The sequence below is a fragment of the Oncorhynchus clarkii genome, chromosome 5, assembly GCF_045791955.1.
Source record: "Oncorhynchus clarkii lewisi isolate Uvic-CL-2024 chromosome 5, UVic_Ocla_1.0, whole genome shotgun sequence".
Taxonomy (NCBI): Eukaryota; Metazoa; Chordata; class Actinopteri; order Salmoniformes; family Salmonidae; genus Oncorhynchus; species Oncorhynchus clarkii.
Genome location: NC_092151.1, coordinates 59,811,632 through 59,823,864, shown reverse-complemented (window position 1 = coordinate 59,823,864; position 12,233 = coordinate 59,811,632). Strand labels below are relative to the sequence as shown.

At 43.2% G+C, this 12,233-nt stretch overlaps 1 protein-coding gene across 1 annotated transcript; it reads left to right on the top strand.

Annotated features, from left to right (window-relative positions):
- The first annotated feature begins 5,277 nt into the window (after nucleotides 1-5,277).
- Nucleotides 5,278-9,367, top strand: LOC139410127 (NADH dehydrogenase [ubiquinone] 1 alpha subcomplex subunit 11-like). The gene is made up of 4 exons (XM_071155573.1): nucleotides 5,278-5,574; nucleotides 5,945-6,037; nucleotides 8,733-8,855; nucleotides 9,189-9,367. Exons 1-4 carry the CDS (start codon nucleotides 5,496-5,498, stop codon nucleotides 9,299-9,301), a joined length of 408 nt encoding a protein of 135 aa, XP_071011674.1. The 5' UTR covers nucleotides 5,278-5,495; the 3' UTR covers nucleotides 9,302-9,367.
- Nucleotides 9,368-12,233: the final 2,866 nt, after the last annotated feature.

Sequence of the window (12,233 nt, the reverse complement as noted above, 5' to 3'; positions counted from 1 at the left end):
AGGCTCAGGTGGCTGTAAGGACAGAGCATTCATTGACAGGATTCCTTGTAATGCCTCTGCCCCTCTTAAAACGCTAAACCCACACACAATGATGCCTATTTTCTCATATTTCCTCTCCATTTGCACTGTGCAATAACCAAAGTAAATAAATGCTACAAAGCCCACCTTCTTAACATGCAACATGTCAGGATCCCTCTGTTGACAATGAATATAATTTTCTGCCTCTACTCCTACAACCATTACTTCTTCAACTTCACACCTTTCTTCCACTGTTCTCAACACCTCTGGATTATTCTTGCCTCCTCTGTCTCCTTCACCCTATTCTGCACACTTCCGAAACGGGTGCATGTTCGCAACCACAACTGCAGCATTTAAACTCAGCTGGCATATTTTTACATTTGAAATGTTTGTCATTTAGCATACACGCTTATCCGAAGCGACTTACAGTTAGTGCATTCATCTTAAGATAGCTAGTTGGGACAACCACATATCACAGGCATAGAAAGTAAATTTTTCCTCAATAATGTAGCTATCAGTAAAGTTAGAGCTAGAAGGGGGGGGTGTCAAGTGCAAATGCTATGTCATTTATATTTATTTGGGGGGGGGGGGGGGGGGGGGGGGAGGAGGATTATTTAAGATACTGTTTGAAGAGGTAGGGTTTCAGATGTTTCCGGAAGATGGGCAGGGACTCTGCTGTCTGCGGTTCCACATTTGGGGTGCCAGGACAGAGAAGAGCTTGTACTGGGCTAAGTGGGAGCTGCCCTCCCGTAGGGGTGGGAGGGCCAAGAGACCTGAGGTAGCAGAACAGAGTGCTCGGTTTGGGGTGTAGGGTTTGAGCATAGCCTGAAGGTAGGGAGGGACAGTTCCTATTGCTGTTCCGTAGGTAAGCATCAAGGCCTTGTAGTGGATACGAGCTTCAACTGGAAGCCAGTGGAGTGTGGGGAAAAGCGGGGTGACTAAATAAATGAGAGAATTTGGGAAGGTTGAAAACCAGGCGGGCTACTGCGTTCTGGATAAGTTGCCGGGGTTTTGTGGAACAAGCGAGGAGCTCAGCCAACAGCGAGTTGCAGTAGTCCAGACGGGAGAGGACAAGTGCCTGGAGGAGCATTTAATACTCCTCCCATCTACATACACCTGACATGACCAAATCATTGAAATTTCTCACACTGTATGGGTTTGGGCATACACGTGAGAAGGAAGAGAATGGATGGAATGGGCTTCCGCACTCCATCTACCATGCGGGGCAGTCATTGTGCACCAAGCACTTGATACAATTCTATTCATATATCCTTTGCACATTTACTTCTAGCGCAACCCCAGAGGTAACACCCTTGATAGGCGCCCTGCTTTGAAGATCCACACAGGACACATTCCAACTCACCATCTTCTTGAGGCACAGAGCACGCTCCTTCTGTTCCAACACACACAAAAAAAAAATAAGGCCACCCTTTTGTTATTCTCATCGACGCCACCTCATCCAACACATCCATGATTTTAAGAGACTTCAAACAGATCTCCCAGGTAACATCAATCGAAAACCCTTATTCCAACCAAAAAATAAATCAGAATTAGGTTTGGATTTACTAGTACAGTGGGGAGAACAAGTATTTGATAACCTGCAGAATCGGCAGTGTTTCCTACTTACAAAGCATGTAGAGGTTTGTAATTTTTTGTAAGGTTTGTAAAATATTTTCTATTGGGTTCAGGTCTGGAGACTGGCTAGGCCACTCCAGGACCTTGAGATGCTTCTTACGGAGCCACTCCTTAGTTGCCCTGGCTGTGTGTTTCGGGTCGTTGTCATGCTGGAAGACCCCGCCACGACCCATCTTCAATGCTCTTACTGAGGGAAGGAGGTTGTTGGCCAAGATCTCGCGATACATGGCCCCATCCATCCTCCCCTCAATAAGGTGCAGTCGTCCTGTCCCCTTTGCAGAAAAGCATCCCCAAAGAATGAGCTACAATTTTATTCCTGATGTCCTTACACAGCTCTCTGGTCTTGGCCATTGTGGAGAGGTTGGAGTCTGTTTGATTGAGTGTGTGGACAGGTGTCTTTTATACAGGTAACAAGTTCAAACAGGTGCAGTTAATACAGGTAATGAGTGGAGAACAGGAGGTCTGTGAGAGCCGGAATTCTTACTGGTTGGTAGGTGATCAAATACTTATGTCATGCAATAAAATGCAAATTAATTACTTAAAAATCAAGCTTTTATTTTTTAGATTCCATCTCTCACAGTTGAAGTGTACCTATGATAAAAATTACAGACCTCTACATGCTTTGTAAGTTGGAAAACCTGCAAAATCGGCAGTGTTTCAAATACTTGTTCTCCCCACTGTACATATGAGATGAGTAATATAGGGTATGTAAACATTATATACAGTGGCATTGTTTAAAGTGACTAGTGATACATTTATTACATCCAATTTTTTATTATAAAGTGGCTAGAGATTGGAGTCAGTATGTTGGCAGCAGCCACTCAATGTTAATGATGGCTGTTTAACAGTTTGATGGCCTTGAGATAAGAAGCTGTTTTTCAGTCTCTCGGCCCCAGTTTTGATGCACCTGTACTGATCTCGCCTTCTGGATGATAGCGGGGTGAACAGGCAGTGGCTCGGGTGGTTGTTGTCCTTGATTATCTTTTTGGCCTTCCTGTGACATCGGGTGGTGTAGGTGTCCTGGAGGGCAGGTAGTTTGCCCCCCCGGTGATGCGTTGTGCAGACCTCACTACCCTCTGACAAGCCAAATTTATACAGCCTACTGAGGTTGAAGATGCGCTGTTGCGCCTTCTTCACCATGCTGTCGGTGTGGGTTGACCATTTCAGTTTGTCTGTGTTGTGTACGCCGAGGAACTTAAAACTTTCCACCTTCTCCACTACTGTCCAGTCGATGTGGATAGGGGGGTACTCCCTCTGCTGTTTCCTGAAGTCCACAATCATCTCCTTTGTTTTGTTGACGTTGAGTGTGAGGTTATTTTCCTGATACCACTCTCAGAGAGCCCTCATCTCCTCCCTGTAGGCCGTCTCGTCGTTGTTGGTAATCAAACCTACCACTGTTGTGTCGTCTGCAAACTTGATGATTGAGTTGGAGGCGTGCATGGCCACGCAGTCATGGGTGAATAGGGAGTACAGGAGAGGGCTGAGAACAAACCCTTGTGGGACCCCAGTGTTGAGGATCAGCAGGTTGGAGGTGTTGTTTCCTACCCTCACCAGCTCGGGGCAGCCCGTCAGAAAGTCCAGGACCCAGTTGCACAGGGCGGGGTCGAGACCCAGGGTTTTGAGCTTAATGACGAGTTTGGAGGGTGCTATGGTGTTAAATGCTGATCTGTAATCGATGAACAGCCTTCTTACATAGGTATTCCTCTTGTCCAGATGGGTTAGGGCAGTGTGATTGCAATTGCGCCGTCTGTGGACCTATTGGGGCGGCAATGAAATTGGAGTGGGTCTAGGGTAGGGTGGAGGTGATATGATCCTTGACTAGTCTCTCAAAGCACTTCATGATGACGGAAGTGAATGCTACGGGGCGATAGTTGTTTAGCTCAGATACCTTAGCTTTCTTGGGAACAGGAACAATGGTGGCCCTCTTGAAGCATGTGGGAACAGCAGACTGGGATAGGGATTGATTGAATATGTCCGTAAACACACCAGCTGGCTGGTCTGCACATGCTCTGAGGACGCGGCTAGGGATGCCACCTGGGCCGGCAGCCTTGCGAGGGTTAACATGTTTAAATGTTTTACTGACGTTGGCTGCGAAGGACAGCCTGCAGGTTTTGGTAGCGGGCCGAGTCAGTGGCACTGTATTTTCCTCAAAGCGAACAAAGAAGTTGTCTTTCATACCGTCCCTAGGAGGGGTGCGTCACTTGAGTGGGTTGAGTCACTGATGTGATCTTCCTCTCTGGGTTGGCGCCCCCCCTTGGGTTGTGCCGTGGCGGAGTTCTTTGTGGGCTATACTCGGGCTTGTCTCAGGATGGTAAGTTGGTGGTTGAAGATATCCCTCTAGTGGTGTGGGGGCTGTGCTTTGGCAAAGTGGGTGGGGTTATATCCTTCCTGTTTGGCCCTGTCCAGGGGTGTCCTCGGATGGGGCCACAGTGTCTCCTGACCCCTCCTGTCTCAGCCTCCAGTATTTATGCTGCAGTAGTTTATGTGTCGGGGGGCTAGGGTCAGTTTGTTATATCTGGAGTACTTCTCCTGTCCTATCCAGTGTCCTGTGTGAATTTAAGTATGCTCTCTCTAATTCTCTTTCACTCTTTCTTTCTCTCTCTCGGAGGACCTGAGCCCTAGGACCATGCCTCAGGACTACCTGACATGTTGACTCCTTGCTGTCCCCAGTCCACCTGGCCGTGCTGCTGCTCCAGTTTCAACTGTTCTGCCTGTGATTATTATTATTTGACCATGCTGGTCATTTATGAACATTTGAACATCTTGGCCATGTTCTGTTATAATCTCCACCCGGCACAGCCAGAAGAGGCCTGGCCACCCCACATAGCCTGGTTCCTCTCTAGGTTTCTTCCTAGGTTTTGGCCTTTCTAGGGAGTTTTTCCTAGCCACCGTGCTTCTACACCTGCATTGCTTGCTGTTTGGGGTTTTAGGCTCGGTTTCTGTACAGCACTTTGAGATATCAGCTGATGTACGAAGGGCTATATAAATACATTTGATTTGATTTGTTTAGTTTGTCTGGGAGCAAGACATCGGTGTCTGCGACGGGGCTTTTTGTAATTCAGGATTGACTGTAGACCCTGCCACATACGTCTTGTGTTTGAGCTGTTGAATTGCGACTATACTTTGTCTCTATACTGATGCTTAGCTTGTTTGATTGCTAATTCACTTCCATTTCTCCTCCTGTCTTCATCTCACTCTGCTTACACTTTCTACCATTCTTATTGAACAAGCCGTCTCCCTTTTTTCTGCCATTTTTAACTGACTCGAGCTCACCCTCTTCCTCTTATTCCTCCTCTGCCTCTCTTTTCCCCTCCATTCCTCCTTATGATAATACTGCACTTCTCCTGATGCATATTGTTCTTGCCTTGTCAAGGGACGCCATTCAACCAGCTGCCACAATCTCTATACAATCAGCACGAACCCTCCAGGATGTAGCGCTCAACAGTACATCCCACTTGTAAAGCAGGTGCTTCGTATTGATGTTCTTCTTTATCGATAGCTTCCGCGACGCTTCTCCATTTCAAACAAGCGCGCTCTCTTTCGCACATTTGACGTAATCACTTGATCCTCCGTCCTTCCTGCTGCCTCAGCCGTCACTAGTGTTGACAGCATTACAGACCATTTAGAAATAGGTTGTCAATGTGAGATGGTGTTTTATTTATTATGTAGCTAATAACACATGTAAAAGTAATTGTATATTAAACGTATAAAAATCAAATTTGTCAACAAAGTACTATTTATAGAATGTTTGTTTGATTATAATACAGTTTTACAATTTCAATTCTCGTCTTCATATTTTTAACATCTCGCGATGTCTCCTTGTCCTTCATGTGAAATCCAAAATGGGTTATTGGGATCTGCAAGAGGGTAAGGATTGTGTCGAGAAAACATGGATCACCACCAAATTAGGCACAGCTCTAGGTAAGTCGTACACAAAGGAAAGCATTATAAATTAGCTAGTTAACTGTTGGTAAAGAGCGGTAACGCTAACTAGCCATAACATAGTTAGTTACCTGCCAATGCCATGCTAGTTCTGCTAACACACTAGCAAGTAACGTGTTTTGTTTTTAACTAATGTAACGTCAGTTAACGTTGTTAGGTTAGCCAGCATCTTCTGTAAGACAGTACAGCTAAATAGGACATTAAACATTGGAATTTGAACGAGGTTTACCAGTTAGCTAGCAAGCATTTCATAGCTAACATTCTTGTAGCTAAATACTTGACAAGTAAGTAGCTAGCTAGTCAACTCTGTACACAGTAGTCTAACATTCTAATTTTTTTTTACACACAGGGTTGGTGGGTTCAGCCTATCACATTGTGGCATTCCAGCCTGATTCTGCAATCCAAGCTGTTCAGAGAGCCACAAATGGCACAGTAACCATGGGTATGTGTCTCTAGTCTCATATACAGCAGTAATAATAATAACCTTGCTTACTGCCATGAAAATATCATGATTACACCTGAAATCTGAATACGCAGCTACCCCTCCTAGATCAGTAGCCAATAGTGTTCAGGCTATGATCTAAAAGGCAACACTGATCCTGTATCAGCACTCCTACTCTGAGACACTGTGGATACGGACCTAGGTCCCCCCCATCCATGTAATCTTATACATTGTGATCGCAAAAGTAAAACTGATCCTATATCAGTGATCCTACTAGTAGAGGATTTGCAGATATGGGCCCAGGTCAAAATGCTGCAATTCACCTAATATTGCACCTAAATCTCTATATTTTCCTTGTGTGAGTGATGGTGAAAGTGTGCTGTTTGATCTTAGTGTTTCAGTGGTAATAAGAAACATGTTTCTGTGATCAGATGTTTGTTATAAGGATTTGTAAACAACATACAGTTAAGGTGGGTTATGCTACTCAGGGTACCAATCTTTTTAGCTAACATTACACTCCTTGCCACTCTTGTCATTTGCCGAAGAGACTGGGCTTTTGGCAATCTCAATGTTAAATATGCAGCTGGATTTACAGCGCAGTTGCTGATTTGGTAGTTGGAAACCACATGCAATTTTTCCATTAAATACTATGGAACATGGGTACAATTATAACATTTTAAGAATAACAATAGAATAACAATAAACAATACCGTTATGACCTGCAGTCATTCTCTTGTGAGAAGGCGGTGTCAATGCAAGATCATATTGTTCAAAGTGGCTAGAGATGACTCAAATCAAAATCATCTAATTTTATTTGTCACATACATGTTTAGCAGATGCTATTGCGTATGTAGTGAAATGCTTGTGTTTCTAGCTCCAACAGTGCAGTAATATCTAACACTTTCACAACAATACACACATCTAAAGTAAAGGAATTATAAGTATTTGGATGAGCAATGTCAATGGCATAGACTAAAAGATACAGTAGGATAGAATACAGTATATAATGAGTAATGCAAAATATTAGGGATGCATTATATATTGGTAAGGATATTGGAATCGGCCGATATTAGCTAAAAATGTCCGATGTCTAGTTTAACGCTTATGTGCAAAACCGATGTCAAAGCTGACGTGCAGTTGAAGTCAGAAGTTTACATACACTTAGGTTGGAGTCATTAAAACTTGTTTTTCAACCACTCCACAAATTTCTTGTTAACAAACTATAGTCGGTTAGGACATCTACTTTGTGCATGACAAGTCATTTTACCAACAATTGTTTACAGACAGATTATTTCACTTATAATTCACTGTATCACAATTCCAGTGGGTCAGAAGTTTACATACACTAAGTTGACTGTGCCTTTAAACAGCTTGGAAAATTCCAGAAAATGATGTAATGGCTTTAGAAGCTTCTGATAGGCTAATTGACATAATTTGAGTCAATTGGAGGTGTACCTGTGGATGTATTTCATGGCCTACCTTCAAACTCAGTGCCTCTTTGCATGACATCATGGGAAAATCAAAAGAAATCAGCCAAGACCTCAGAAAATAATTCTAGACCTCCACAAGTCTGGTACATCTTTGGGAGAAATTTCCACTCCTGAACTCCTGAAGGTATCACGTTCATCTGTACAAGCAATAGTACGCAAGTATAAACACCATGGGACCTCGCTGCAGTCATACCGCTCACGAAGCGGTTCTGTCGCCTAGAAATGAACGTACTTTGGTGAGAAAAGTGCAAATCAATCCCAGAATAACAGCAAAGGACCTTGTGAAGATGCTGGAGGAAACGGGTGCAGAAGTATCTATATCCACAGTAAAACAAGTCATATATCGACATAACCTGAAAGGCTGCTCAGCAAGGAAGAAGCCACTGCTCCAAACCTGCCATAAAAAGCCAGACTACGATTTGCAACTGCACATGGGAACAAAGATCGTACTTTTTGGAGAAATGTCCTCTGGTCCGATGAAACAGAAATAGAACTGTTTGGCCATAATGACTATCTTTATGTTTGGAGGAAAAAGGGGGAGGCTTGCAAGCTGAAGAACACCATCCCAACCGTGGCGGCATCATGTTGTGGAGGTGCTTTGCTGAAGGAGAGACTAGAGCACTTCACATAATAGATGGCATCATGAGGAGAGAATTTTCGTGGATATATTGAAGCAACATCTCAAGACGTCAGTCAGAAAGTTAAAGCTTGGTCGCAACTGGGTTTTCCAAATGGACAATGACCCCAAGCATACTTTCAAAGTTGTGGCAAAATGGCTTTAAGGACAACAAAGTCAAGGTATTGGAGTGGCCATCACAAAGCCCTGACCTCAATCTTTGCTGTTCCCTTGCACAATTCATACATCTCCGCTGGCATCTCCATTGGCCTCTCTCTTCATTCCTCTTATAGATTTTGAACCAGTAGCCTAGCCCAATTATTTATACATTTGAGGTGGTTGTGGTAAAAATGCAACAAATGGGAATCCTCTGTTCTTCCCGTGCCCTATGTTTACAATGAAATGTATTATGTCAGAATGTCCAATGTTAGGTTTCCAATCAAATTGATGGATTAAGTTTGATAGAACATTTTCCTGTCTAATTTGCATAATATTGGATGATAACTATAACGGGTTATTGAAAAGAGGTGACAACCAGGCTAGGTTTATGCCAGTGTAAGTATTTATTTTGTCTTTCCTTCCTAAACAGCTGCCTTGGGGGCCATTTTTGGAATGACCACTTGTCTAGCTGCACAGGCCCGGGATGCTCCTGATGACCCTGTGAACTACTTCATCGGAGGCTGTGCATCAGGAGTCTTTCTTGGAGCTCGTAGTGAGTATGCTATATATTACACAGTATGCTGAATATCTGGGTTTCATTCAGTAGGAACAAATGGGAGCAAATGTTTCAAAACAAGGAAAATGAGTCTTCTCATTGGGAACGTTTGGATGGAACACCCTGGTTCCAAGCATTTTCTTCCAACATTCATTCCCTATGCATATCTAAGATGACTGGTTGTAAAAGCAATTGCTCTTTGTAGGGCTGTGAACTTCCTCTCATCGCTAGATGTTTGCTCACGGAACAGAGGGGCAACAAAGATAATATCCAGCCTCTCCATATCTTTTCCACAAATAACATGTATTTTTTTGTCTCTTTGATCTACAGCTCACAGTGCAATGACAGGCACGACGGCATGTATTGGGCTGGGGACACTGGCCATGTTCACCAAGGTGGGCAAGATGGAGGGCTGGAGATTAGCGGGACCACCGAGGATGTAAACAGCCTGAGACTATATATCAACATGTATATTGTATATTACTTGAATAAACTTGTGTAAAAGAGTAGTCTATTAGTCTGTATCCTGCACCTCCTTGCTTTAGCCACAAGGTGGAGACATTGGTGCAAATTGGCTGGGGTGTTAGCCAATCAACTCCAATTTGCAATGGCCTCTTAATCAGTCATTTAGATCACAGTTCATCTGAGAATGACATAAGAAGGCATTAGTCTCCCAAGCAAACACTTTAAAATAAGGGCTGTGTTTCATGTAGGCTTAACCTTGCTTGATGTTTTGATAAATAAACATGTAAATCTCTCTAGGACAAAGTGACTTGTATTTACTGGCCAAAAATGAAACGCTAATGAGCTGCTAATGTGACTATCATAAAGAACTACAAATGCCATGATGAGCTGGACAAGACTGTCAAATCAAGGCAACGGTAAGAATCTCTCAATCTAATGTTAGCAAAGTTTTGACAATTCTGTGAACTGTCTTGCGCAAGTTTTAAATTGACACTAGCTGTTCGCAAAGGTGTCAGCTAGAGATGACATGCAGGGATTTGTAGTATTGCGTGATGTCTACTTGTCATTTTCAAATCGGAGTAAATGCAGCCGAATATATTGAAAGAAGTACCCGTGTCCGAGAGATTTACATGGTTATCAAAACATCACACCAGGGTAAGCCTACACGAAACATACCTTATTTTAAGTGTTTTTAAAATTCCCTATGGGAAAATTAATATTGGAAAAATACGATTGGCACTGTTTGACCACTAGGTTTTATGGGTATTGTGGGGCTCTTGTAAAACATTTATTGCTTTTGTACACTGCTAAATTGGTGAATAACTGGTTGAGCAAAATCATTTTTAACTCATTCCTACACTGGTTGCCAACATCGGTGCAAAATAATGTCTTAGGGAAATGTGATGCAATTGTGATTGCCTAAAATGTATGAGAAAAAAAAATATATATAAATTATTTTCCACTCTTAACTCTGGATTGGGCAAGGCAACCACACTGGACACTTCAAATATAGACCTCATCAGGGTTGTTATTTTGCATCTGGATACCTTGGCTCTAGGTCAACTTCCACGGCGGTCTTAATTCTCACAATGTGTAAAAGAAATACCAAGAGATATATTAGGTGATATAGATTCAGTATGGATGTAGGGCTACAAGCCGGTCTCTTATTCTAGTAGTGAAGGTTGTCTAAACAAAGTACATCTGTGTCAGTGGAGGCTGCTGAGGGGAGGACGGCTCACGATAATGGCTGGAACGGCAACAAACACATGGTAACCATATTTTATGTATTTGATACCATTCCATTGATTCCGCTCCAGCTATTACCCTGAGCCTGTCCTCCCCAATTAAGGTGCCACCAACCTCCTGTGATCTGTGTCACATGTGTTCTACAACCTTGGTTTTACAATGTATAGCAATTATACTAGAAGGGTATTAGATGATACCATAATTATTTGCATGGTTTTAACAGTGGTAATAGACATTTTACTTTCTATCCCACTCTGCTTTCATTGAATTGAATGAAGGATGTTTGATGTTTCTTTCAAAAGGCTCATCTGATTTATTAATTGGACAGGATTTTGAGGGGAAGCATTGGTAAATCACATACAGTTCTTTTGAGAGAATCCAATCAGGATTGACAGTGTGTTCCACATCATGCCATTCCCAGTCTGAGTCAGCTGTGACTCAGTGGTAGACCCTCACCACTCAATAGGGCCACCCTACATCCCCTCATCATACGTAAGTTCTGTTAGAATACTTTGACGTGTTTCTGATGTTTTCTCACTACTCTTTGAATAAATACTGATCTGACTTGGCTGGGATGGTGTAAGCAATGTAGTGCAATCCTTGCCTCTTCACCTACCTGGCACACTTGATCAGTTAGTAGCTTAGTCTTATGCTGGACCTTTCTCTCCAGCCATCAATGCTTGGAAGTCAACTTCCTGTGACAGTCCCTGGAATGGATCCCTGTGATCAATCTGTTCTATCTCCATTGCACAAACATTTTCATTAACACAATGCAATCACGTGTTCATGAGCCCTATCATACGTGTAAACAATTCATGGCTTCAAGTTGTTGTTTTTTGTTGTACTTTTCTCCCTAATTTCGTGATATCCAATTGGCTAAGTCTTGTCACATCAACACTAGGCCAATTGTTCGCCGCCTCGTGTCTCCCGGTCACGGCCGGCTGTGACACAGTCTGGGATCAAACCCGGGTCTGTAGTGATGCCTCGATGCAGTGCCTTAGACCGCTGCGCCACTCGGGAGGCCCTGGCTTCAAGGTTTACATATTTGTGTAGTCTAATTATTTACAGTGACGTGAAGTATCTTGCCTGTTGATCTGCATTGTTTTTAAGGCAGGTTATCCCTCAGCTGAATCAGGCTAAGCATTCAGTCGGTTGGTCTGGCTCTGGCCGTGGGACGGTGTGGTGGAGGGAGGGCAGCAGAGGGGCTATAAAGGGGATCAAGCCCATTCAGAATGCCCAATTACACATCACATGTTTGGCAGCCATTTCCCAAGTGTTGAGGGAAAACTAAAGACTTGCACCTTACTATTGGCATGTTGAAGAAGGCCTTCATGGTGTTCAACCTTTATTGATGTAACCTGCAAGTAAAGGAGCCCCCCACCAAAACTGTATTTACAGGCAATTGCTGTAAGTATTATGGTTCAGCACATAAGCACAGTGAATGACAAGTGAAAAACCAACTGCATCTTGTTTGTTTTCGGAGGTATCCTGACAGGAAAGACAGGATGATGGTGAAATTTTGGAAGAAGATTGAGTGAACATTTGGCTATGCTTTAATCTTAGACATTATGGAGGTAGTACGTGTGTGTGAGACAGACAGACCAAGACTTGGCCCAAATTTGCTGCAAGCAGGTCGTCCATCTGTAGTGCTCAGAGTTGCTATAG

Bases quoted from the DNA above. Each gene is read 5' to 3' on its own strand.
- LOC139410127 (XM_071155573.1), top strand. From the start codon at position 5,496: ATGGGTTATTGGGATCTGCAAGAGGGTAAGGATTGTGTCGAGAAAACA. The intron at 5,575-5,944 runs GTAAGTCGTACA...TTTTACACACAG, and splicing joins CAAATTAGGCACAGCTCTAG to GGTTGGTGGGTTCAGCCTAT. The intron at 8,856-9,188 runs GTGAGTATGCTA...TTTGATCTACAG, and splicing joins AGTCTTTCTTGGAGCTCGTA to CTCACAGTGCAATGACAGGC.